Source organism: Littorina saxatilis, linkage group LG14 (assembly GCF_037325665.1).
Source record: "Littorina saxatilis isolate snail1 linkage group LG14, US_GU_Lsax_2.0, whole genome shotgun sequence".
In the NCBI taxonomy this organism is placed as follows: Eukaryota; Metazoa; Mollusca; class Gastropoda; order Littorinimorpha; family Littorinidae; genus Littorina; species Littorina saxatilis.
Genome location: NC_090258.1, coordinates 37,161,795 through 37,189,639, shown reverse-complemented (window position 1 = coordinate 37,189,639; position 27,845 = coordinate 37,161,795). Strand labels below are relative to the sequence as shown.

Below are 27,845 nucleotides of genomic sequence, written 5' to 3'. Positions count from 1 at the left end.
TGACAGGACTTCGCCTTCAAAGGTGATTGTGGTGAACCGCCACGCTGTCTGTTTCTATCTCGCGATTCACCTCGGCGAAGCCGGGTATTCCTCTAGGATGTACTATGTTTTTGGAATCAGAAAATGACGAAGAATAAGATGAAATTATTTTTGGATCGTTTAATAAAAAAATAATTTTAATTACAAGTTTCCGATTTTTAATGACCAAACTCATTCATTAGTTTTTAAGCCACCAAGCTGAAATGCAATACCAAAGTCCGGCCTTCGTCGAAGATTGCTTTGCCAAAATTTCAATCAATTTGATTGAAAAATGAGGGTGTGACAGTGCCGCCTCAACTTTTACAAAAAGCCGGATATGACGTCATCAAAGGTATTTATCGAAAAAATGAAAAAAACGTCCGGGGATATCATTCCCAGGAACTCTCATGTCAAATTTCATAAAGATCGGTCCAGTAGTTTAGTCTGAATCGCTCTACACACACACACGCACAGACAGACAGACAGACACACACATACACCACGACCCTCGTCTCGATTCCCCCTCTATGTTAAAACATTTAGTCAAAACTTGACTAAATGTAAAAAGGAAGATCTGCGGCCTTTGTAAACTACAGGAAGCTTAAAAACCCATTTCAACGTGAATGTTCACTTGGAACCTGTGTTAACATTTGCCTCCTGTGTATTAACAATGCTAAGGTGCACAAAAATGTATTCATAATTCACGATCCCAGCTGCATATTTTTTATTCTGCTGTCAAACTTTAAGTACACATTTTATCTAGCTACACCCAGTGCTTAGTAATCAAAAACAAATTTAACTAAGACTTATCTTACCCTGAAATACCGGAGCCGGCTACTCGTTTTTAAAAAAATTTGTTTCTTAATCCTTTTAGAAACTACAGTGCTGGTTACATGGAAGCTACTTTAGTGCTGACAAGTCCTGTTGTTTTATTCAGAACTGTGAAAATCGAAAATTTTAATTAATATACTTACTTAACTCACATATATAGCAATTAACTTCAGTTTGATGCTTAGACATTGACATACTGACCCTGGTAACAGGGGGAGGTAACTCCCAAATAAAAACAAAGTCTTGTTGTCAAGGTAATGGTAGTTACCTCCCCTTACCGGCAGCCTGCACATGCGCGGGACACACTACCGGTATAATCACTGAAAACACTACCTTCAAAACATTAATAACGTTTGTGGGGTAGGTAGGGAGGGTATTTACTATTTGAGTTGAGTAAGTATATTAATTAAATGAAAATTTATTTTTTAAATTTTCGATTAAATAACATATTCTTACGTCAACTCACATATGGCAGATTGCTACTTAAGGTGGCGGGAAACTCACGTTAATTTCTGGTAAGAATCTGGCCTGCTGCAACCATGGCTGGTAAGCAACTACTACCATCCTGGCGGGTACTGGAGATGTCCCAGACGTCTTCAGACATCTTCAGACGTCCAATACGCGGCTCTGAGTACGTCAACGATCCTGCCGGATCGCAGAACCGCCAAAGAAGCGGCCCAAGCTAGGAGAACGTAGAGGAAGAACTGAACGCCCCCCCCCCCCCCCCCCCCCGTCTGTCTGCCACCACTCATAAGCTTGCTTTATGAGTGTGAAAGCCCATCTAGCCAGCGTTGTTTTTGCGATATCTTTGCTTCTTGCTGTGTTTAACGAAATGAACAAAAGTTTTTGGTCTGGCGCTCTAATAGGAGCCGTGCGAGACAGGTATGTTCGAAGTACTCGGACCGGGCAGTTCACAATACCTGGGTCACCATGTGGCGGAACAGAGCTAAGTGGCTGAATAGAGACGGCTGATCTGGTTTTTGATTTTTCGCGATAAATGATGAACAAAAACGTAGAGTAACAGAGCCGTCCGTCTCTTTCAAAAGTGATATCTTGCGCGAGACCCGAAAAAGCATGGACTTCGCTGCCCCTTCGCGCGGAAGCGAGCAAAATGAGCATGAGAGCCTTCCTTGTTAAATTGGGAAGACTTGCGTCTCGTAATGGTTCGAAGGTTCTAGACCTTAGGAACTCTAAAACGAGCAATAAATCCCAAGCTGGGACTAAGTTCTAGTGACAGCTGAACTGAGGGCAGAACCCGTTATCACGCTAGCGATGACGCCTCCCAAAGAGATGGAGCGTCCAAGCTGTTTGAGCGTGACTGAAATAGCAGAACGTCGTACTCAAAGAGTCAACGCAGAACGGCCCTGAGATGACAACCACGCAAGGTGATTGGCCACCTCCATAGAACGGGGAGATAGGGGATTAACCCCGTTTATCCCACACCACTGGTTCCAAGAAGACCAGTGCGAAGCATATACAGAAGCTGTAGAGCTCCTGTGCGCTTTCTGGACCAGATCAAGCGTGAGATCTGAAGCTCCAGAATGCTTCAATGATCGCCTAACAGTCTCCATGCGTGCAGGGAAAGGATCTGAGGGTCCTTGTGCAGAACCCCTGTCCTTGGCTGCAGAAGTTCTCCTCTTTTTAGACCGAGAGGGATGGGAGATCTGGAAACCAATGCTGGCTTGGCCAGAAAGGCGCTACCAGAATCAGGCAAGGTCGCTCTAGATCGGCCTTCCTTAGGACTTTGCCGAGTAGAGGGAAGGGGGGGGAAGCGTAAGCTTTCATCCCTGTCCACTCTATTTCCATGGCATTGATTTGCCATGCCTCCGGGTCCGGATACGGAGACACGAACATTGGAAGACGCCGAGAGAAGCGTGTGGCACACAGATCTATGCACGGTTTCTCCACCTGCGCCCAGAGGCACAAAAGCGCCTGATGGGAGATCGTCCATTCTGTGTGTAGGACTTGTGACGATCGACTGAGAGAGTCGGCCAGCACATTCAAACGGCCTGGCAGATATTTTGCTGAGATCGCAATTCTCTGTTGAAAGGCCCAAGAAATGATCTCGCACGCCTTGTTGGACAGGATAAGAGATCGCGTGCCTCCCTGCTTGTTCAGGTAAGCTGCAACTGTCGTGTTGTCGGTGTGGACTAACACGTGTTTGCCCTGGAGAGATGAAACAAACTCCAGAAGACCCAGCCAAACAGCTTCTAACTCGAGAACGTTGATGTGAAACAACTTCTGAGTTGGGTTCCAAAGACCCGAAGATGTCCGTCCTTCGAGATGGGCTCCCCAACCCTGAAGAGAAGCATCCGTAAACAGGTGCATCTCTGGAGGAGGGAACGAAATGGGGACGCCCTGAGTCAGCCAGGACGTGTGCAGCCACTGTTTCGTTGTCTCTTGAAACCAGCCGTGAATGGGGACTGACATGTTCCAACCTTGAGAGGCTGGATCCCATGCAGAGTTCAGTGAAACCTGGAAAGGGCGTTTGTGAACTCTGCCCAAAGGGATTAGGGTGGACATCGATTCCATTTGGCCCAGAATCGATGCCAGAACCCTGACTGGCGCGTGACGGAGGTCTGACAAAGATCTGACCAGATCTTGTAGTTTGTCTATTCACCGTTAAGCGGGACACACGGTCCAAACGCGGGTGTTGAACACCATGCCCAGGTAGGTGAACCTTTGAGAGGGAGTCAAATCGGACTTCCCTTGGTTGACTGAAAAGCCTAGGTCCTTTGCTAGCTGCAGAACTACCTGGGTGTGCTGTCGGCAAAGGGACTCTAGTTGATTCAGAATCAACCAGTCGTCGAGATGCACTCTGAGACGAACCCCCTGCCGACGCACTAGTGCGCAAAACTGGCGCACTACCATGGTGAAAATCCAAGGCGCAAGAGAGAGCCCAAAAGGCAGCGCCTTGAACTGAAACACCCTGTCGCCCCAGAGGAAACACAACCATTTCTGGTCAGACCTGTGCATCAGAATGTGGAAGTATGCATCCGTCAGATCGTTGGAGGTCACCCAGTCCGAAGGACGAAGTGCCTCTCTGACAGATGCAGGTGTCTCCATCTTGAACGTTATTTTCCATAGAAAGACGTTCAGTGGAGACAAGTTCAACATCGGTCGCCATCCCCCTGATGCTTTTGGAATGACAAAAAGTCTTCCGTAAAACCCCAGGGAATGGTGATCGACGATCTCCTCTACAGCTTGTTTCTGTAGTAGAAGACAAATCTCCGCCTGGATGGCAGAGCATGCTTCCAGATCTGCGGGGTACCTGAAGTTGGACGGGGCTCTGGTCAGGGGAGCATTGTCCCCTAACCCGAGCAGTCAGAACCCCGACCGAACCACTTCCGAAATCCAGCGATTGTCTGTCCAAGACAACCATGCTCGTAAGGCCCTGGAGAGGCCGCCCGCTACCAAAGGGGTAGGGGCCAAGGGAATGGCTGGATCGGGGATAATTCATTGGGGGTTGGGCTTTCGCCCAGATCCCCTCTTGCCAAATGAAGGTTTCTTCGGTGTGCGACCATCATCCCTATTCGACTGTTTCGCCTTCTGGTTAGAGTTGTTAGAAATCGAAGAAGGCGCTGGGTCTCTACGATTCTGACTCTGTTTGACAGCAAGCTCCGAAAGCTTGACAAAGTGTAGGTCTTTAGCCTCTTGCGACTCTCTTTTGAGAGTAAGGCTTGTTCTACAAAAGGTGAGAGTCGCAGAGATTCTACTGTAGATTTCTCTGTGAGTCTTTATCCTTTGTAGAGCCTCACACCGCCAAAAGACCGTCTCAGCGTACAGTTTGGCTGAAGTAGTCATTTGTTCGGCTGTGACTTTTGCTAGAGCAGCGAAAAGAATCACGACGTCCTCCTCTACCGCATCGTCTCGGAACCGAAAAGGCTCCAGGGAAGATGAGATAGCCCGAGAAAGCGCTCTGATCAAGGTCTTAGACACAGAGGAGAGTTCGAGTGAGTACCTGCCGGTCTCCTCGACTCCCAAAAGGCCCTGTTCCGTGCAAGTCGAAACCCTCTCTTTCTGATATCCATCCTTCCGCAAGTTCGCCAATTCCGGCGTGACCGGAAGAGGCGCTCGCGGAAGTGAGAAAGTGGCAATCAGATTTTTCGTCTTTCCAAAAAAACGCCGTTTGCGTTGAAGGTTAGACGTAAGGAGAGAACTCTGTTGCGACGAAGCAAGCCATGGCTGTGCTGAAGAAGGAGCATTGTCGTGTGCCGTCAACAATGGAACGTGAGGTCCGGCGTCGTTGCCGATCACGCGAGCCATTTCATAGGCAACTGAAGGTGATTCCAGGAAACGAAATCTGGAATCAGCTCCTTTGTCACCGAAGAAATCTCCAACCGCGGAAGAGTTATCCCGATCTTCGTCATCTTCTACCCCGGCATAAAACCAGAGTTATCATTCCCGGGACAATCATTGGCCAAAGCCGAAAAAGATTGTCCCCAGGTACCGGAACCGCATGCCAAAGCACTGTGCGGAACCGATAAGGAAGGAGCGCTACCATAAGCTGGAACCGCCGAAGTGGAACCAGCAGTAGCCGGAAACCCCCGTGCGGCAGCAACCGGAAACACCGAAGTGTTGTGACCGGAAGCCATCGCGTACAGCCCCTCACCATCCGGGACAGCCAAAGCGGAACCGGAAGTGAGAGACGGGGGGCACCGCTGCCACCAACGACCTGGAACCCCGAAGGGTTGACGTCGGAAGTTGCTGACAGTAAGGAAGAAGTGCTACGATTACCTGGAACGCCCGAAGACGAACCAGAAGTAGCCGGAAACCCCCGTGCAGCAGCACCCGAAAACACCGAAGTGCTGTGAGCGGATGCTAATGCGTACAATCCTTCACTCGCCGGAACAGACAAAGCGGAACCGGAAGTGAAGGAAAGGGTACCGTTGTCACCAACCACCTGGAACCCCGGAGGATTGACACCGGAAGTTGCTGACAAACCTCTAAAATCCTGAACCGCCGAAGCGGAAGCGGAAACCGAAGGGCGAGGACTGACAAGGTCGGCTGACGTAATGGTCGCCGAAGGTTGAATCTTGGAAAGTGAAGCCGCGTCACCGACGCTGAGAGGAAGGGAAGCCGTGGTAGAACAGGCTACTCCCCTCTCGAAGGCCAACATGTCTCTCATCTGATCTTTAAAAGTTGAGAACAGAAAATATCTCCTCCCTGGAAACGCTATGGCTGTCCTGCAAAGTAGGGACAGGAGAAAGCACAGGGGGTAACGGACACGGAGGGTCAATGTCGACCCGCAAAGATTCGGTACTCTCAGGATTGAACACCTTCACGACATGTTTTACACAAGGAGAAGAAGCCTTCTCTTTCGAATGAGTTTTACTCTTTGACTTGGACTTCAAAATAGTCGAACTGCCCGGCGGAGAAACGACAGATGCCTGTCTGGCAGAGCTTCTGCTCTTGTCTGCCATTGTGAAAACAGAACAAACTCCGTGAAAAACAACGGAGAGAAAATTTTCACAAGTGAACAGTTAACAAAAAACAACAGTTGTAAACAAGAAAGATCTCACCAACAGCTTAGCAAGAGGTCGCAAGTGAACGTAGGGTCAATGGCCTTCCTAACAGGTGGCCAAAGGCTGAAAAGCCTAGAAGAAGTACAAGCACGTCTGAACACAACCGTGTTGAAGAAGGGAATGATTATACCGGTAGTGTGTCCCGCGCATGTGCGGGCTGCCGGTAAGGGGAGGTAACTACCATTACCTTGACAACAAGACTTGTTTTTGTTTGGGAGTTACCTCCCCCTGTTACCAGGGTCAGTACTTCAATGTCTAAGCATCAAACTAAAGTTAATTGCTATATATGTGAGTTGACGTAAGAATATGTTATTTAATCGTCTCTGCACTGGTGGTTGCCATTTTAAGTTTCCCAAACAGGAGCACATGTATACAGTGATACCTACAATGATTGGACACCCATGGGACCTGCCAAAAGTGACCCTATATTACAGAAGGCCTTTCACGACATGTATTATACGTTATTTGCGTTTTTGACCAAAATATGACATTTTACACAGATCGAGACAGTCATTGTTCTCCGAGACCGCGCTAAACGCAAATAACATTTATGTATCGATCGAATTCCTTTCAGGTACTATGACTTTGTTGTTGTTTTGACGATTGAACGAGCACACACACACATGCAATCAAACACATAAGCTTCATATTTGGGCGTTTCAGGTTGACCGAAACTTCAAAGGAACTACAAAACACACGTCATGTACTGACTTTGTTGTTGTTTTGACATTGAACAGCACACACACATGCAATCAAACACATGACGTGTGTTTTGTAGTTCCTTTGAAGTTTCGGTCAACCTGAAACGCCCAAATATGAAGTTTTGTAGGCCTCTGACGTCACATGGCTCAAAGAAGGGAAATCCAATGTCCAATCGATACATATATTTATATTTGAGTCAAGATAATACACAAAGGGACTACAGAGGGTGCTCTTTCTTGGGAGGTGTCCTCTCACCAGAGGGGCCTCCTATCACAGGTACCACTTTACTTTATCACCACATCCTGATCCAAGCAAACAGAGGAGAGAGGGCCCACAACCAGGAAACTATAAAAGCTGATGATAACAGTTTGCTCATGCACAGGAAATCAGCATCCATATTTCCGCATCCAAGCTTTAGGCTGTTGGAAGTCTGAAAGAAAGTGGCATACAAGTACCTCTCGTCATGCTAGACGCTACACCATTCATAACAAAAGTCAGGAGGTTAGAGAAAAGCGCTGGGGTTAGCGCTAGGGTCTTTCTGGTTACGAAAGCGGATTGTGACCCACACTCCGACAACCTGCAATTCAAGAGGCAGATTTCCGTTATGTGACAGCGCATCATACAAGGTTGCACAGCCAGGCATACATCCATGGTCTATTAAAGGGCAGAAAATATTGTACAACAGCTGGATCTGCTTATTTTCTTTTGAACGCATATGAGACTGTGCCAAAAGGTCAGGTGTCATGTCTACTGTCCCGAATGACACACGATTGCTGACATTTCACCATTGCCAACAGAATAAACAAATAAGAAATAGGTAGAAAATGAATGTGAAAACTGACTTTAATTGTTGATCAGTATTTTCTATACCACTAACAAATAATCTACTTGCACATAGCTGTTTGGCAAATGTATGTTGCATGGGACACACTGACATGAAAGTGGAAGATGTTTTTCCCTCTAGAGAAACTACATATCAAGTTACACTTTTTGTGCTCTTCCATTCCAGTTGGCAATCAATTGTTAACGCATGTTATTAGAAAAAATAGAACGAAAACAGATTAGATAGAATGAAAAATGTACTGGTGATGTCATTTGGGACATACTGACATGAAAACGTCACCTTTTGGCACAGTCTCTAATATATATGAGTTGTTCTTTGCTACTGGTTACAAGAATATATTGCAATCAAATTTGCTCACGCCGTCCCACATGCAACACAGGTTACCTTCACCTTCAATTTAAAGTAACTCCCCGCTAACTGAATTACCATCGAAACGCAGATAACGAACTGATTCGGAGATTACACGCCACACATTTATGATATTTTACACACACATTTCAACTGTGTTGTTTCGCGATAAACAGCCATAAACAAACAAACAAATGTGGCGCCGTCACGTCGCTTCGGAAGGAGAAACGCAGGTTACCAAGAGATTGTTTCCGATACCTTTCGGATTAAAATCATCGTTTTTCACGAATGAAGGCTCTTTGGCAGATCTGGCGAGTTGGAAACTGTCTATGAATGTTTCATTTAATGTCAAATGCGTACATTCTTGTTGATATTGTTACCTTTGGGCTCATAAATGAAGTCAATGGTCGTGTTTTCCTAAAGTGACTTTTGTCAGCATAGAACTTACTGTGCTTTGATCATTGACTGAGAAGAATCTTCCGATGACACTAGTTCATTTCACTACGCGACTGCAGATCTGCAAGGAAACTTATGGCAGGGGAAATAAGCTTAACTGAAGACGAATAAGCGGAGTAACTGTTCTTCATTTCTTTCTTTATTTGGTGTTTAACGTCGTTTTCAACCGTTCAAGGTTATATCGCGACGAGGAAAGGGGGGGGGGGATGGGATAGTGCCACTTGTTAATTGTTTCTAGTTCACAAAAGCACTAATCAAAAAATTGCTCCAGGGGCTTGCAACGTAGTACAATATATGACCTTACTGGGAGAATGCAAGTTTCCAGTACAAAGGACTTAACATTTCTTACATACTGCTTGACAACTGTTCTTCAACGGATTATTCTCACTGATCGAAATATTTAGATCTTGTCGTCTGCTAGTCTGCTAGTAAGTAGTCTTCGGTCGTGTGAAAGTCACATCTATTTCGACTGTGTGCATCGATCCGTGTAGTGAAATGTTGATCTTTGATGATTTGGCAACATAACTTCGCTACATGTGCTTTGAGTGTATCTCCCCCTTAACCATTTGAAAACATCTTTTAACAAGACCATGTTTTGACAGCCCAGACGGGGAGGATCCTCGATAGCTCACAAGGTATATAATGTTTTCCGTCATTTTTTAAAGAATCCTTTCAAATTTACCATTCCGAAAGTACCCTATGACACGACTCGAGTGGCAAAGAACATTCTCTGCAATTCCTGTCTCAGTCCGTGCAGATGTTTCGGGTCCTATCGTCATCATACAAACATACACACAGACACACAAGAACCAGCTTTAAAAGTTAGATTATGTAAGAACCATGTGAACCAGTGATTTTTTCTTATGTACATCAGATACTACTGTATTTCTGCTTTATGAAAAGCTATATTTCAAAAACAAAACTAGAGATTTGAATTTTCACCACTTTTCCCCCTTTCTGTCACCAGTACTGAAGAACAACTCTAATATATATATGTTGTACAGTGGAACCCCCCTTTTAGGACCTTGTTTTCTCATATTTTCTGTGCATAACCTCAGTAAATGTACCCCATTTTAAGACTCCCCCTTTTTTAAGACCCTATTGGGGCGAGGATGTAGCTCAGTCGGTAGCGCGCTTGATTTGTATCCAGTTGGCCGCTGTCAGCGTGAGTTCGTCCCCACGTTCGGCGAGAGATTTATTTCTCAGAGTCAACTTTGTGTGCAGACTCTCCTCGGTGTCTGAACACCCCCGTGTGTACACGCAAGCACAAGACCAAGTGCGCACGAAAAAGATCCTGTAATCCATGTCAGAGTTCGGTGGGTTATAGAAACACGAAAATACCCAGCATGCTTCCTCCGAAAGCGGCGTATAGCTGCCTAAATGGCGGGGTAAAAGCGGTCATACACGTAAAAGCCGTGGGAGTTTCAGCCCATGAAGGAAGAAACAAACAAACAAACAAGACCCTATTTTCTCAGATTTTTGAGGTTTTAAAAGGGGGGTTCCACAATAGTTCAATTTTGTCTTGGATAAATAACCATGCTTGAGCTTGATTATTTGAGCGCAGCAATTCTAAGCTTGGCGTAAAAGCGAAGCAATTTGTCTTAAAACGTAGGATGCTATGCTGAAAGCGTAGCAGTTGGCAGCTCTGCATACTCACAATTCACTCATTCATGACAATACAAATAAGTTTTAAAAAGTCACCTCTGTTAAGCTGAAGAAAAGGCCAACACCACCGGTAGCGGAGAAAGCGCTGTAGATGACAGGACGCATCTTGGCCAGACATGTATCACACGGGCACGGGCCTGTTCCGTTTGACTCCACCCTGCAGCATTGAGCTTCTGGGTTCTTGTCGCAACACGGAGCAACCTGGTAAACACAAACATTATGTTAACTCAATAGACTATTTTTGAAAATAACTGTCAGGATTTTCAGTGGTCTGGAAGAGTAAGAGCCCCATTACCTTGGACAAGCTTTTCACAACATCCGGAGCAGGTTCTACATTTCTGATCGGCAGCTTATCCTGCGATCGGGATGAACAACTAACTCTGATGTGTACGTTATGCAGCGCGCGCACAATAATTGATACCCTTTTCTGTTGAACATCAGCGTTTACGAGTTCATCGGAGTTAACAATTTGTTGCGGATCGGTCACAACGTGTTTTGATTAAGGTCACATGGATTTGGCATGAGGTGAAGTGAGTTCAGGAAAACACACATGCTTAGTGAACACTTCCAGTGACTAGCAAGCCATGGGAGGTAATTTGTGGCTCTGTGTTATCATATTTAGCGCATGCTGCATAGCATACACATCATAGTTGTTGGTCCCAATTGCAGGATAAAGCAGATTGGAAGTGTGGAACATGCTCCAGATGTTGTGAAAAGCTTGTCCAAGATAAAGGAGGGGCTCTTCCTCCACCAGACTGCTGAAAACCTGACGGAGTTATTTCCGGAAAACGTCGATTACTGATTACTGATTACCCTGGTCCCTCTGTTTCCAGGCCTGCACAAATCTGAAATTAGATAATGAGCCAGTGACCAATGAAAAAGAACAAAATCTACAGACTTGACCAAGAACAAAATCTACAGACTTGACCAATCAACAGACTTGACCAATCAACAGACTTGACCAATCAACAGACTTGACCAATCAACAGACTTGACCTATCAACAGACTTGACCAATCAACAGACTTGACCTATCAACAGACTTGACCAATCAACAGACTTGACCAATCAACAGACTTGACCTATCAACAGACTTGACCAATCAACAGACTTGACCAATCAACAGACTTGATCAATCTACAGACTTGACCAATCAACAGACTTGACCAATCAACAGACTTGATCAATCTACAGACTTGACCAATCAACAGACTTGACCAATCAACAGACTTGACCAATCAACAGACTTGACCAAGAACAAGTCCAATAAATGAAAGTCTCAACACAGAGAAAGTCTTCAAACAGAAAGTATTAACATGTTTTACGCATGCCTACAGACACTCCCTCTAACCCACTAACCCAACAGGGTTCCACACAACCCCAAAAGTCAAGGGTATTCATACCCTTTCAGGAAAAAAGTAAAGGGTTTTTATACCCCTTCCAGATTTTTCACAGGGAATGAGTGACAATCCATGAAATGTCATTTTTTCCCATATGATTGCCTGTCTGGTAGTTATTCACCTTTGCCATTTTGACGTTGTGACAATACATGTACATGTATATCATAGTGTATCAATGCATTCAAGTCTTTTTTTCTTTCTTTATTACTTCAATGGATACCTCTTTTTCTATTATGTCGCGAGTTTTCATGTAATTTTCTTTGGATTGTAAAATTAAAATGATGAACTGTCTGAATTGATGAATTTTTTTTGAAAGTTTACTCAGCTGTGCTTACATTCATTCAAGAACACAATCACAAAGACTGCAGCAAAAAGAGAAACAAAGAATTACAGAATGAAACCAACTGTATTAACTTCAAAAACCAGCATCATCATCATTATGACTTGTGATTTATTTATTTAATTAATTTATTTATTTGGTGTTTAACGTAGTTTTCAACCGTTCAAGGTTATATCGCGACGGGGAAAGGGAGGGGGGGGGGGGGGGGGGGGATGGGATAGAGCCACTTGTTAATTGTTTCTTGTTCACAAAAGCATTAATCAAAAAATTGCTCCAGGGGCTTGCAACGTAGTACAATATATGACCTGACTGGGAGACTTGTGATTAAATCCTATCAGTAAACAGCACAACTGACTAGAATAGACTGTCTTTGCACCTACTTCAATAAACCATCATCATCGAAAATTTTTAATTAAATTTTCATTTGATTAATATACTTACCCGAGTCACATATTAGCATTGACGCAGTCGAGATGCTAGGTAGACTGAAAAACGCTATCCCGTCTATAGTATAAGGGAAGCAACCCAAGCAAAAAAGTAGCAAGCTTGCTACCCTGGGTTGCCTCCCGTAGCGTGCATCACGCCACAGATCTCGTACCAAATACGAGACACCCTCATTCGACTTCTAGAATACAAAGAAACTAAAAGCGGGGAAGGTGGGAGGGAATTACCTATGTGACTCGGGTAAGTATATTAATCAAATGAAAATTTAATTAAAAATTTTCGATTAAATTACATATTCTTACTCCGAGTCACATATTAGCAGATAACTCCAACAAGGTGGTGGGTAAGATCAAAAAGTTCAAACTCACTCTAAAGTTCTGGAGAGACAAAAGCCAGCTGCCGCCAAGGAAGGAATGGGCCGAGACCCATCCTGACAGAGGGCAGCAATGTCTGCAGAACCTGATAAGACAAAATCCTAGCGCCAGAAGCTGTGCGCAGGACATCATCCAAACCCCATAGGCCAAAAAGGCCAAGGAGGAGGCCCAGGCCCTGGAAAAGAGCTCGGGCCGAGCCGAGGGAAAGATAGCATAAGCTATGACAAGGCGGAGGGCAAGAAAATCCCTTGCCAAGAAACTGGCCCACTGCCAAAGTCAGGAAAGGATCCCGTGAGAAAGCAACCACTGACTCACTCTAAACCCTTGCCAGGAACTGGCCCACTGCCAAAGGACAGAAACGGACCGAGAACCACCCTGATTGACAGCCGAGATGTCTCTCAGGCAAGAAATGCGAAAGACAACCTCAGAGAGCCAGTAAGCTGTGCCCAGCACTTCTTCCAATCTTCTGAACCGTAAAACAGTCCGGAAAAGGACCCCAGTCTTGGATAAACCCGACCAAGTAGAGGGAAGGACAAGCTGCCCCCCCCCCCCCCCCCCTTAAATGGAAGGAAATGCTAATGGCCTGGAAAAGATCCGTGCGTAAGGTTGTCGGCTAAGCCCTGAAAAGGACCGACCCTCACGGAGACCATAAGGCAAACATGCCAAAGTAAGAAAACTTTGGGATGGAGTGAGGCCCAAAGGCCGTTGAGAGAACAGTCAGCTCCGGAAGAGTGACCAAACTCCAAACCGGAAAGAGAGAGACGCCTGAGTATCAAGTACCAGGGTCCACCTCAATGAGCAAAACTCAAGGGAGACGGTCACCAGTCGTCCCATGCCCATCCCTGCGCAAGCAGAGAGAGGGGTAAAAAAGGGGGACGAAGCGACCTAAGGTAGTGCCTAAGCACCGCAAATGCGGACCCGCAGTGGCCAAATCCTAATGTGACCGGAGACCGGAAACAAAATGACAAAAGCCAGCGTGATCGCAGAGCAGACTGCTTGTAGGTAATTGAAAATGAATCAAAAAACCCGAAACAGAAAGGACGAAGCTGGTAAGAAAGACGGAAAACCGTGAAGCGAACCAGCCGTCAGCCTCCCGAGACCAGAGTTCTCAGTAATAGTCATAGTTGCAAGTGAAGAAGGGGTGACCAGGCCGGAAGCCCAACCCGGCAGAAATCGTCCCAACTCACATCATGCAAGCATGATGGAGAAGAGGAAGAGACGAAATCCGCAGTCACAAGAACCAATTGCCAAAGTCGCAACACGACAGGCAGGAGACTATAACACAGGCTAAGGCCGAGAGCCTTGCTGCCCGTAGGCCGGCCATCGCACCAAAGTACTCAAAGTACACAGGCACAGTAAGAAACCAAAAGTTTCGGCCGCCGAAAAAGATGCTGGCCTAGAGGCCAGCACCGAGAAAACTGGAACATTAGCTAGACCTCTGCCCAAAAGGGGAGGAGTAGCCAAAAAACCTGAGAAAAAGTGACAAGCCAAGAATGACTTCTCAAACATGCATTGCCCAGACAATGCACCCTCAGGAAAATCTGAATGTTACTTCCGAGGCCAACTCAAGTGAACCTTAAGTTTGGACGAAACACCAGAACGCGTCTGATCGCTAGAGAAAGACAAAGTCAGACTCGGCGAAAGACAAAGCTGGACCGAGCCCAGAAGCTCGTGGCAAGAGAAAACGGGGAAGCCCAAAGGCAGAAACCCCCCTTTAAACGGAAATCGACCTCTCAGCACCCATACGCTGGGAAAGAGAAAGAATGTCGAAGCCCGAAGCCACAAGCACAAGGAAAACAACAACCACAAACTCCAACGGATGAGATGGCTGTTGCTCCCGCCGAGGCTAAAACCCCGAAGCCCTAAGGCCGGCTGTTGTTTCAAAAACCCAGCGTACCTATGACGGCTGTGAAAGAAACAATCTCACCTGAGCTGAGGACGTAGGCCGCTTAGGCTGAGTCCGCTTAGGTATAGCCTGCTTAGGAGCGGCCTGCTTTTGCTGCTTTCAAATTGAAGCTCAAAAGAAGGGAACCGCTGTTCTCTGTTGGTCTCAATCCCCTGCTTCTGGCATGAGAGGCCAGGCTGCCGGAGAGAGACCGTCCACCAAGGATGACGAACTGAGAATGTTCCTTGTCGACTCCTCAGAAAACCGGGAGTGGGCAAGAAACAAGTCCCTTCCGCACGAGACCGCATGGAAATAGTGCAGAGGGGACAGCCTCATCTGTGCCTCGTCCACCCTTGTAAGTGTGGAGAGGAGTGAGACACTTCCTCCGCGTCCTGCCCTTTACTAAGGGGAAAGGGCGCCAAGGAATCTGCCAAAGCGCGAGAAAGCGCCCGCAGGAGAGTCTCGGAAATGGAACTGAGTTCCAAAAGTTGTCAGCCCCCTTCCTCAGAGAATAGGAGATTCTGCCCATAGAACGGCAGAACCGAATCCTTCCTCAACGGCTTCGTAAGAAGCGAAAGAAGTTCCGGCGTGACCGGAAACGGTGCACGCGGACGGGGAAAGGCCAACAGGCGGCTACGAGACGACCTTGGCCAAGGCAACTTCCTCTGGTCCGCTAAGGGCACGAAGGAGGAAGCCTGCGCAGGAGCGGCAAGGCATTCCGATGCCAGCTCCGAAGCTGAACCCTGAGGAACCAGCAACGAAACTGACGCCGGAGGCCACCCCCTGTCGAAGAGGGGGGCTCGGCGAAAAGGCAAAAAGGTGACAAGCTACAAAGGGCGATTCTTCGAACCAGAAGTAGCTGCTTCCTCTTTGCCAACCGAAGTCCTTCCTGTTGGCAATCGATTGTGCTCATTCCCTAACTGAGGGGAGGGTGAGAGGAATCAAAAACCAAGGAAAGTGGGAGAGAGGAGCTAGCGGCCACCACCGGAGTGTGTGGATGCTGCTGTCCCGACAGAGGCAAGAAGCCTGTATGCCCATAGGGCAAGCTTTGTTCGAAATTCACCGGTGACCAAACGGAAGCAGCGGGAACTGAACCGGAAAATCCGGGAGGAGCCGGAAGTGCGGCAGCAACAGCAGCGCTATGCCAAAGCTGGTGCTGAGCCACCTACGAGCTGAAGCTCGGAACCCAAAGGTAGGCCGTAGGCCAGAACCGGAAGTGACAGTAACCTGTGCACTACCCGCTTGACCTACCCTCCTGCCAAGGCCGGAAGCGAAGCTGCCGGAACTAACATTTCCAGCCGGAGCCGGAATAGAAGCTGTCGCGGACGACTGCTTACGTATAGCGCAGCTCAAGCAGGATGGGATCATTATTTGTCCACCTTCCAACGAGGCACTACTTCCGTGAACCGGAAGTGCCGCTGTCGCGTACGACTGCCGACGTAAGGCAAGGCTCGAACCGGGCGTGACAGTAGCCTGTGCACTAACCAGTGAACCTACACTTCCGGTCGGAACCGGAAGGACAGCTGTCGCGGGCGACCGCTGTCATAGGACAAGGCTCGAACCAGACGTGACAGTAGTCTGTGCACTAGCAAGTGAACCTCTACTTCCGGCCGGAGCTGGAAGCGGCTGCCGCGAACGACTGCTGACGTAAATTCGGAAGCTGGCCAGAGCCGCCGAAGGCAGCTGCTCCTCGTACACGGACCCGAAGTCCGAAACGCCACCTGAAGGGGACGGCTCATAGCCAAAAGAACCCGACAAATGACGCTGCGAGGGAAGGCCGTAAGCCGAACGCCCATCCTGTTGGCCATCGATGAAACTCGCACCCCTGACTAAGAGGAAGATGAGAGTCACCAACAACCGAAGGCAGCTGACGAGAGGAGCTAGCGGCCACCACCGAAGTGGGTGGCTGCTGCTGTCCCAACAGAGGCAAAAAGCCTGTATGCCCAGGAGAACCACCGTATTCGAAATTCACCGGCGACACAACGGAAGCAGCGGGAACCGAACCGGAAACTTTAAATAGGGAGGAGCTAGCAGTCACCACCGGAGTGGGTGGCTGCTGCTGACCCAACAGAGGCTGAAAGCCCGAATGCCCAGGAGGACGACCGAATTCGAAATCCACCGGCATCCCAACGGACGCAGCGTGAACCGAACCGGAAGAACCGGGAGGAGCTGTAAGAGCAGACGCCACCGCATAGCTATGCCATGGCTGTGGAGTCTGCCAGCTACAACCCGGGAGCCCTAGGCCGGAACCGGAAGTGACAGAGGACTGTGCACGACCGGCTGGACCCACACTTCCCGCCAAGGCAGGAAGGGCAGCTGCCGGAAACGGCTGCTGAAACTGGGCAAAGCTCAAACCGGAAGGGACCATGGTCTGTCCGCATACCAGTGAACCAACACTTCCGGCCTGAGCCGGAAGAGAAGCTGCCGCAAACGACTGCTTACGTAGTTCGTAGCTCAAACCGGCAGGGACCATGGTCTGTCCGCTGTCCAGTGAACCACTACTTCCGGCCGGAGCCGGAAGGGAAGCTGCCGCGAGCGACTGCTTACGTAATTCGTAGCGCACACCGGCAGGGACCATGGTCTGTCCGCTGTCCAATGAACCACTACTTCCGGCCGGAGCCGGAAGGGAAGCTGCCGCGAGCGACTGCTTACGTAAGTCGTAGCTCAAACCGGCAGGGACCATGGTCTGTCCGCTGTCCAGTGAACCACTACTTCCAGGAACTGGAAGTGCAGCTGCCGCGGACGGCTGCTGCGAGCACATACCTTGCGGCGACCGTATCCCAAAAGGGACCTGCTCAGGTGCACTCCCGCAAGCGGGAGTCACCGAGCGCCGGCCGAGAAGAGAAACGCCTGCAGGCTGGACAGGTGATCCGGAAACAACAGGAACACAGGAAGCCAACGACCGAGGGTCGCACACCCCCGGGAGGGAGGCAGAGCTGGAAACAGGGTCCGTCCGCGCCATCTCTGTACGCACGAGAGTCCGAAATTCTGGAATCAAAGAGGACAAAAGGCTAGTCACAAGAGTGCCAGCCTCCGGCACAGGTACCGGGGTTGAAACGGACGTGGTAGCGGTCAAGCCCGCCGCACGCGAGCCAGACGAAGTTTCCTCCGGCGCCGAAAAGGGCACCGAAAAAACGAAGTTAGTCTTCGGGTCAGAAACGTGAACCGTGGGGTTCCTAGCCGAAGAAGTAGAAGCCGAGGACTTAGGTTTGCCAGGGCCTTTGCCCTTACTCTCGGCCTTAGCCGCTCGCTTTTTCTCACTATCAGACATGATGTCACGCGAGAAAAACAAACTACTGAAAATACACAAGTCTCTAGGACGTAAAACTTCAGCAGAATAAACTAGCACAAGGTACAAGTTACAAGCAGGTAATAGTGCTACTGGTCGACGCTAAAAGTCCGAGCACGGACCCAAACTAACCAGCAAAAAACACCACGTGTATGCGAAAAATGGCGACCAAAATGGCGGCCACGGCAACAAACTACCGAGCAAAATTCACAAGTCCGCGGACGAGAAAATTCTCAGCAGAATGGCAATGCAAACAACAACAAAATGGAACAATCTCACCGCTAGAAACAGCTATGAGCAGACGGGGAGCCGAGGCTGGTGGGTGTCAAGCAGACAGCAAACAACAGCCTAGGAGCGAAATCAAGCACGACCTGTCTCTCTGGCTGAAAGATGTCGAATGAGGGTGTCTCGTATTTGGTACGAGATCTGTGGCGTGATGCACGCTACGGGAGGCAACCCAGGGTAGCAAGCTTGCTACTTTTTTGCTTGGGTTGCTTCCCTTATACTATAGACGGGATAGCGTTTTTCAGTCTACCTAGCATCTCGACTGCGTCAATGCTAATATGTGACTCGGAGTAAGAATATGTAATTTAATCACCATTTACAACAAGCAACAAGAATATCAAGACTGACTAGACTGTCCGAGATCCTCATGACCAATTTTGTCTGTTTGGGGTCGGGTTTTTGTTCTTTCGTTTTGCGAGGCATTTTTTTGAGCAGGCGACAGCACCGGATAGGCTAAAGCGAACAGTGCCATCGAGATGATCAGTTTAAAGATATCGCACAGTTTGAGGACAAGGGAGGCAACCTTTGCTTTACGGCGTGTCAGTGTCGACAGAGGAGTGGCACGAACACGGCGTGTACTTTAGTGGTCTCAGTAGACCAGGCGGCCTGCGTGCTGTTGCTTGTAAACTAGCAAAGGCTATTCCCTTTCAGCGTTTGACTCGTACGTTTTTTTTACCTCTTTGGAAGAAAACAGTTACGTATTTAAACCTCTTCAGAGAGCATCTCGTACGTGATTTGGAGGGTCAAAGAGTATTATACGCTTAATTCTACGTGATGTGGAACCCTGCCCAAGTTCAGCAGTAAATGGGTTGCATTTGAAAACAGACAAACACACACATAAAACTTGCTTAATTTAAGGCAAATATCAAACATTCAGTCAACCTGTTGGCCATGGACTGGGTGGCCGAGTGGTAACGCATTTGCGCTCGTAAGCGAGAGGTTGCGAGTTCGACCCTGGGTCAGGGCGTTAGCAATTTTCTCCCCCCTTTCCTAACCTAGGTGGTGGGTTCAAGTGCTAGTCTTTCGGATGAGACGAAAAACCGAGGTCCCTTCGTGTACACTACATTGGGGTGTGCACGTTAAAGATCCCACGATTGACAAAAGGGTCTTTCCTGGCAAAATTGTATAGGCATAGATAAAAACGTCCACCAAAATTTGTTTGTTTGTTTGTTTGTTTGCTTAACGCCCAGCCGACCACGAAGGGCCATATCAGGGCGGTGTCCACCAAAATACCATTTCACACGGTATAAATAAATCCCTGCGCCTCGAATATGTGGGCGATATAAATTGCAAAAAAATAAAAAAATAAAAAAAATAAAAAATAAAAATAAATCCCTGCGCTTAGAACTGTACCCACGGAATACGCGCGATATAAGCCTCATATTGATTGATTGATTGATAAAGATCGAAATCTGATCACGCTGGATCAGTTTTAAGCAAATATCAAACATTTAGTCAATCTGTTGGCCATAAAGATCGAAATCTGATCACACTGGATCAGTTTTAAGCAAATATCATACATTTAGTCAATCAGTTGGCCATAAAGATCGAAATCTGATCACTCTGGATCAGTTTTAAGCCAATATCAAACATTTAGTCAATCTGTTGGCCATAAAGATCAAAATCTGAGCACTCTGGATCAGTTTTAAGCAAATATCAAACATTTAGTCAATCTGTTGGCCATAAAGATCAAAATCTGAGCACTCTGGATCAGTTTTCTCCAAGACCAGTAAGTTATGGATTGGCTGAAACCTGTGGACCGAGACAGTGCCAACTAGTCTCGGCAAAACAATAAAACGGTAAGCCTAACTTGAAAGAAAGTCTTACTGTGATGCAAGGAGGATGACCCATGGTCTCATTGTAGAGAAGCTCGGGGTCTTGGAATCCACAGCAGTTGAACTGGTGCTGGACATCTCTGCGAGTATCATTGCTGGCAAGACGCCAACCCTGTTCTGCGAGTGCATCCTTCTGGTCAGCATTGACTGCCAGACAGGCACAGGCCAGGGCAAATTGCAGAAGAAACAGCAGGAACAGAATGATCATGTACTGACACAGGTTAAGGATCCTACAACCATTCTCAACAAACTCGCTACAATTTCTTAAACATTTAACAAATGGCAATGTATAGTTCCAAATGCCTAGGCTTTGTCCATTTAGTAGGAATATTGATGGTCAGACAACCTCCTATATATGTCAAAACTATCAGATGTTCAACCAAACAGGAGTCAGACCAAGGCCTAAGATCAGTGACCGAAGACGGAACCCTGAGAATATCAAAAGACTCAGTCCTGTTTGTGTTGGCCACATTTTTATCCACTGGAGATCTGTCCATGCTTTAAATGGGAGTGAGAGCATCCCTCTAGTAAGGCCAACAAAAAAAAATTAGTCTGTTTACATAGGCAAAAAAAATAGGGTCGGTAGGTCGGGATTTTTATTTCTATTTTTTTCTCTCCAAAAAACAATATTTTTAAGTTATTTTGTCCAAAAAAATCACCCCCCCCCCCCCCCTCCCCAAAATGGCAAAAAAAAGTCTGGGGTCGCGCGAGAAAAAATAGGGTCGGTCGGGATACCGTAAACAGACTTTTTTTGGGGGGGGGGGGGGGGGGGGGGGGGGGGGCAAAGCCAAAAATCAACAGTGCAAAATTAATTGTTCAGATTGACAGACACTAGTGACAGCAATAAACTGAATTCAGCAAAACAAGCCTGTTCTGCACAGAAAGCAAGCAGACTGGTGAATTTGTTGGTAGGTGTGTCTAAGCAGAAGGGTGATCTTATCGCATGCAAAGACCTATACATGTGCACTTCTAGAATCATGGGTGAAACCTATGAAAATCAAATTGACTGAACATTTTTTGAGGCAGGGGTCCAGGGGCCGATCAGGCCCTGGCGGGGTACGGGGCAGGGCCCCGTTAGGGGGTCCAGGGGGGCAACGCCCCCCGGCCGAAAACGAATTTTTGCAATACATTGTGATTTTGTGGCCTTTCCTGGCAAAAAAATACACTTTTTGTCACTATCATGCAGGTCAAAAAAATACCTTCAGATTCTAATGATATGGTAAAAAGGGTAAACAAAATCAAAACAATTCACAGAAGTAATCATTTTTCTTTTGTATCTTTTCACACTTGCATCTTCCAACACAACGACACAATTGATAACAATTAACATTGACAACAGCCAATTACTAAATGAAATAGAAACTGAACAACTGAAATAAAAGTTCGAAATATTTAATTATAAGAAGCAAACATTGCCAGACAGGCATTGAAATAAATGATGAAACAGAATGTCACACATGCAAACAGCATGATGTAGCACTGCACAAAGTAGCAACTAAGCAGTAGCATCTCTTATAGTGCAAAGTTCTCAAGGAAAAGCACTTGAGTTTCAAGCACCAAACTTATCACACACAGTTTTAGTTTCATGAACTCCAACCAGTCCCATCGCCATTTGTTGGCTAGACCAGCATCAATAAGATCTGTCCATGCGTTTTCCATCAAAACCGGCATCTTTGTCGCAGAAATCATGTCACCACTTCGTAATGCCTGCCAAAACGCGAGAACTTTTTTATATCGTGATGCAGAGCGAATCCGAAAGCGAAGAAACCTCACCTACGGGGTTTACCGCATAGCAGTTCGAAAACGCGTTCCGCTTAAAAAAAATTAATTTTTTAATTTATTTTTTTTTAATAAAAATTGCGGATTGACGGAATTTCCGTCAGACTTATTTTCAGATTGACGGATTTCAGTCAATTGACGGGCTACTTTCACCCATGTAGAATGGCTGAGATGGTGGTTAAAGCTCTAGAAATGTCAATCACTCAAAAAGAATGGGCCATAAAATAAACTACACTTTTAACTTGTCATAGAATAAGACGGACAGGCTGTGGGTCAAATGGTGATAGATGGGTTGCAGTGTTGTTCCTGGACACAGGTCAATAGGTCTGATAGACCTTTTTTTTTCTTTTTTTTTTCTTAACGCCCAGCCGACCACGAAGGGCCATATCAGGGCGGTGCTGCTTTGACATATAACGTGCGCCACACACAAGACAGAAGTCGCAGCACAGGCTTCATGTCTCACCCAGTCACATTATTCTGACACCGGACCAACCAGTCTAACCCCATAATGCCAGGCGGAGCAGCCACTAGATTGCCAATTATAAAGTCTTAAGTATGACCCGGCCAGGGTTTGAACCCAAGACCTCCCGATCACGGGGCGGACGTCTTACCACTAGGCCAACCGTGCCGGTCCTCTGATAGACCTGAATTCAAATCATATATTGTTGAAAATGACCTGGCTGCAAAAAACATTGTTGAGTCAGAAGACATCATGCGAGTCAAAACTATCAGACAGTCGACCAGCCCGGGGTCAAAACAATGCATTAGATGAAAAAAGCCTGCGTCAATGATTAAAGATAGATTCAGGATCTTTTTCGTGCGCACTTGGTTTTGTGCTCACCGAGGAGAGTCTGCACACAAAGTTGACTCTGAGAAATAAATCTCTCGCCGAACGTGGGGACGAACTCACGCTGACAGCGGCCAACTGGATACAAATCCAGCGCGCTACCGACTGAGCTACATCCCCGCCCCAGATGAATACAAACAGTGGCTGGTCCAGTTTAGTGAAATGACAGGACCAGCAAACATTACCGATAATCTGACTGCGTAGCAAATGCTTGACTTGCTTGTCGAAGAGACACTGCGTAGAAACTGACTCAAATTCAGCGCAAAGCAAGCCAGTGACAAGACGTAAAAAGTGTGCGTGTTCGGAAATGGCGACCTGTGGATCTAGTGGAGATCAAAGCTTTTCTCTGCTTGTTGTTGCTAACCGAACTATTAAAAAAATTGTCCCATGACATGCACTGGTCCACAAATATATTTATTTAGATACCAGGATCAGGAAGTTGGATGGTCAACATGATTACCTGATCAAAGGAGTTTCACCAGACATAGACTGGTTAGTTTCACAAAATTCCACGGACTAGCCAACACAACCCCTTTTCATTTTGTATTTATATTTATGCTAAGAAAATAATTGATGCATGCAAACAAAAATATTTTAATGTTAAATATAACCCCATCACAACCACAACTTTTCATGCTTATTAGTGCATTTTCAAAGAAGTTGTAAATGTTGAAAGTTAGTGGGTGTTATTCTTTCGCTTGGTAAGCAAAATAATGTGGCTACAGGGGAAGTAATGCTGGCTGGAATCTGGAGTGCTAAAGGTTAATCATGCTGAAGGTACAGTACACTATTAGCATAATTACTGGCTGTCAGTCAAGCATAATTAATACTTCAACAGCAAAGGATACAAAGAAGAGGAGCACTTGGTTATGCTTGGCCGCCCCGATAAGACCAATCAGCGAAATGATGAAGAGGAAAACTCCACAGGCAATCAAACTGCCCACCAGGGTAAGGCTCGTCACCACGGCAACCACGCGGCCATAGGCTGCTACACCGATCAAGATGAACGACACCAGCTGAAAGCAGTCAATAAGAGTCAAGATAAAATAGGTTTCTTTGCCAGTGAACAAAGTATGAATTACTGACTATCAGTATCAATAATAAATGAATAACTACCAGTACCATATATCTAAAATTCATTTAATTTAAAAAAAAAGGGTAGCTACATAACATACCCTTCCGATGTATGGACACCTCCCTTGAAAGGACACCTTTCATTGTCCCTTTGACTAAAACAATTACCTTTCATGAAAGACCATCTGATGGCTAGTCCCAAGGCACACCGTTCATTGTACTGCAGGTAACAAATTGTGTATAGTTTTTATGTACTGTACTGTTCATATCTGAATAGAAAAGGAGCAGGAATGTAGAACGGGAGAGGGTAGGCGGTTGGTGGTGCAAATATGTAAAGAAAACAAGCTGATTGTTGCAACTGCAAGTCTTAGTGATTTTTTGTTCTTGTACTTACATCTGAAGAAAAAAATGTGTCATCAAAAAGAGAAAATATCAAGATGGTACAGTCTCAACAGATATTCTCACACTAATTTAGTCATTAATAATAGAATCATTCAGTGATTTATAAAAAAATGAGGAAAAAGAAGAAGTCTGTAACTGAATTCAATAATGACTCAAATGAGATGTCATTTTACCCACACTCACTTCATCCAATTACAACCTTTCTTTACCAGATAAAACTACTTCTTTCAGTTTCACTAAACACTGTAGTGTAACAGGTTTTGGTTGCAATGTTAACTTTTCAGTCCTACTGTAATAGCAATAAATAACTGTTCTATAGTACTAGTATTATTAGTACCAGTTCGAAGTGAGAGACCATACTGTATACAGGGTAAACAGGCCATATGCTGAAAGAGTGTTGTGGAGAGGGCTAGATGAAGTTATGTCGTAGGCTTCGTCTTTGTGGCAGTTCTCACCAGCCCGTTAGTGTTAAAAATGCACTTATTCAGTTATACACTTGACCAATTCAATAGACAATATTAACCCTTACACTGGTGCAATTCCGTAACACATGTTAATAATAATAATAATAATGGTGATTTCCCACATAGCCACTGGTGAATTATTAACAGAGAGAAAAATAAAGAAAAACGGTCATAGGTTTTTGCATCCATGGGAGGTAATCGGAACCTACCAAACAGACTGAGCCAGTCGCGCAACATATGTCGTGACAACCAGGTGACAGTATACGTAAAGTAGCACGACATATGTCGCGACAACCAGCCTAAGGGTTAATAAGTTTTTCATGGTTTTGCGGTAAGTGGAAAGAGTTACCCAACCTTAACTAAGCTGAGGCAAACAGTGAAACACAATGCAAGCATTGCCTCTAATATGTGGAGATGTGACAGTTATATCTCCAGAAATTACCATTTTCCCCCATAGAAGGAATCTAATATCTAAATTTGTTAAAGGTGCTTTAAAAACAATTCAAGTTAAAAAAAATCAGAACGAATTCCAATCATTTGTCATTTCACTTTCTCTTGTATCAGAAGCGTCAACCACGCTAGGTGTGTCCGGGTGTGACAGTGCCGCCTCAATTTTCTAAATGAGGACAAGACAGTGACCTCAACTTTTACAAAACGTTGGATATGACGTCATCAGACATTTATTGAAAAAAAGTACAAATTGTCTCGGGATATATCATACCCATGCAGGAACTCTCGTTTCATGAAGATCGGTCAAGTAGTTTTTCTTGGAATCAATCTATACACACACACACATGTGCACCTAGTCTCGATTCCTAGTCTATGTTAAAACATTTAGTCAAAACTTGACTAAATGTAAAAAGGTGCAATCTAGTGTTATCTGAGCTTAGAATTTGCAACAGTGTATGACTATGACTCCTCCTACCAGTGTTTCATGTTATCAAATTGTTTGTAAATTGTGTGTGTCTGTGTGTGCTATGTTATACTTATAAACAAGGATGGCACAGTGGTACCTTATCTCCATGCCCCCTTTTATTTGCTAAAAGGAATTCTAATGTGTCAGTTTCACTTTCAGATCTGATGTGCCAATAATGTTGCATTAGTAAACCAAACCACACACAAACAAGGACGTAAAAAAACAGACAAAAGCTTATTTCTTTTGTTCTTTTACAGCCTTCACATTTATAATGAGAACACACTGTGTAAGTTTCAAACTTTCATACGTTATACTTACAGAACTTACAGTTTCCCTTTTTTTGTCTAAACACTAAACAGTCTGTTTCAAAAATAATTGGTCCTTCCATTTTCAGGTAAATATTTTCTTTTCAATTATGCTGTCACATATTACATTATCTTATTACTATTACTTAAGTAAGTGAATTTTCTAAAAAATAAACACATTTTCATTTCCCTAGCCTGAGGTTAGAAGAGCTAGATCATGCCAGTTTGTCCTCTTTTAACCCACAAGGGACAGGCAAAGCACTAAGACACTCAAAATTGTAGTCTGTATTTAATCTAGGATAATTTGTGATATGTGCACTGCATGAATGCATCATATAGTAAGACATCATAGTGTAGAACACATGATGTCCCCAGGGTGTAACGCAGCCACGTCACAGACATGACACATGTTGTGCCAACATACACACGCCGCTGTGTCATACTCAGACTTAGAGACCAGTGACACATGCTGTTTACGAAGCAACACGAATCTAGGTGAACAAAGAAATAACCCACAAAACGAGAAAGAAGGATTACAGAGACAGTACTCACGATGTATATAACGTTGAGCACAATAAGTGCATTTTTAGAGCAACTGAAGCCACCCAACGCCATGCTTTACAGTTCAAGATCACAAAATTATGCACAGCTAAACGATCGAAGTAGACATTCGTACATGAGCAGATAACTCTTGCCGATACGTTTAGTTTCGCACAGTAAAGTGCATAAGCTTGATCAAGTTCAATAAATCCGATTCTCGTAGTACTATTTTGTTGTAAACAACGAAAGCTGTACTGTATTTGAATGAGTAGTCGAGAACAAGAAAAAGATTCATTTTCTACAATTTAGTCGAAACTATGATGTTAGTCATTCCGGATGCTGGCTCGACCATCGAGAGAGGTAAAATCGAAAGTAAGAATGAGCAGCTCTGACACATGCATCAATGATTGTCAAATTGACATGTTCATTGCAAACAAATACTAAACAACAACAAGAAAGACCGCATAAATCCCTGCAGTTAAAATCATCTGTCATTGCCGCCACACCTGTAACGATGTCAGTTTACTGCCTCTGTCACTTTTCTGACTCGGTTTCTGATTTTTTAAGCTTTCAAGCTGAAATGCAATCCCTTAATCCAGACCAGGTCAAAGACTGTTTGACTAGAAAAATCAATGAATTTGAATAAAACATGTTGGTCTCAACTTTCTTTTTTACTAGCGGATATGATGTCTTCAAACACAATTATAACAAGTCGCGTAAGGTGAAAATAAAACATTTAGTCAAGTAGCTGTCGAACTCACAGAATGAAACTGAACGCAATGCAACGCAGCAAGACCGTATACTCGTAGCATCGTCAGTCCACCGCTCACGGCATAGGCAGTGAAATTGACAAGAAGAGCGGGTTAGTAGTTGCGCTGGGAAGGATAGCACGCTTTTCTGTACCTCTCTTCGTTTTAACTTTCTGAGCGTGTTTTTAATCCAAACATATCATATCTATATGTTTTTGGAATCAGGAACCGACAAGGAATAAGATGAAAGTGTTTTTAAATTGATTTGGAAAATTTAATTTTGATAATAATTTTTATATATTTAATTTTCAGAGCTTGTTTTTAATCCAAATATAACATCAGGCATGAAAACTGAAAAAAAAAGTTTCGCAGGCGCATAGTGCCAAGTTTCGCAGGTGCGAAGCGCCAAGACTTCTAGGGGGGTCCGGGGGCATGCCCCCCCGGAAATTTTTTTTTTCAAGGGTGCAATTAGGTGCAATCTGGGGCTATCTGATCCTTAAAATTGGATTCAAACATGCCCCCAAAACTA

At 45.4% G+C, this 27,845-nt stretch overlaps 1 protein-coding gene across 2 annotated transcripts in view; it reads right to left on the bottom strand.

The window, feature by feature from the left end:
• Positions 1-26,710, bottom strand: part of LOC138947705 (tetraspanin-13-like) — a 35,039-nt gene extending 8,329 nt beyond the window's left edge. Inside the window, exons 1-5 of one of the 2 annotated variants that reach the window (XM_070319239.1) lie at positions 26,580-26,710; positions 23,715-23,882; positions 20,233-20,451; positions 10,426-10,590; positions 7,532-7,653 (exon numbers count right to left, since the gene is read on the bottom strand). In XM_070319239.1, the coding sequence (XP_070175340.1) occupies positions 7,579-7,653; positions 10,426-10,590; positions 20,233-20,451; positions 23,715-23,882; positions 26,580-26,642 (690 nt within the window). In that variant the 5' untranslated portion in view covers positions 26,643-26,710 and the 3' untranslated portion in view covers positions 7,532-7,578. The remainder of the gene's footprint in view (positions 1-7,531; positions 7,654-10,425; positions 10,591-20,232; positions 20,452-23,714; positions 23,883-26,579) is intronic. The other variant, XM_070319238.1, reaches the window with a different exon arrangement.
• Positions 26,711-27,845: the final 1,135 nt, after the last annotated feature.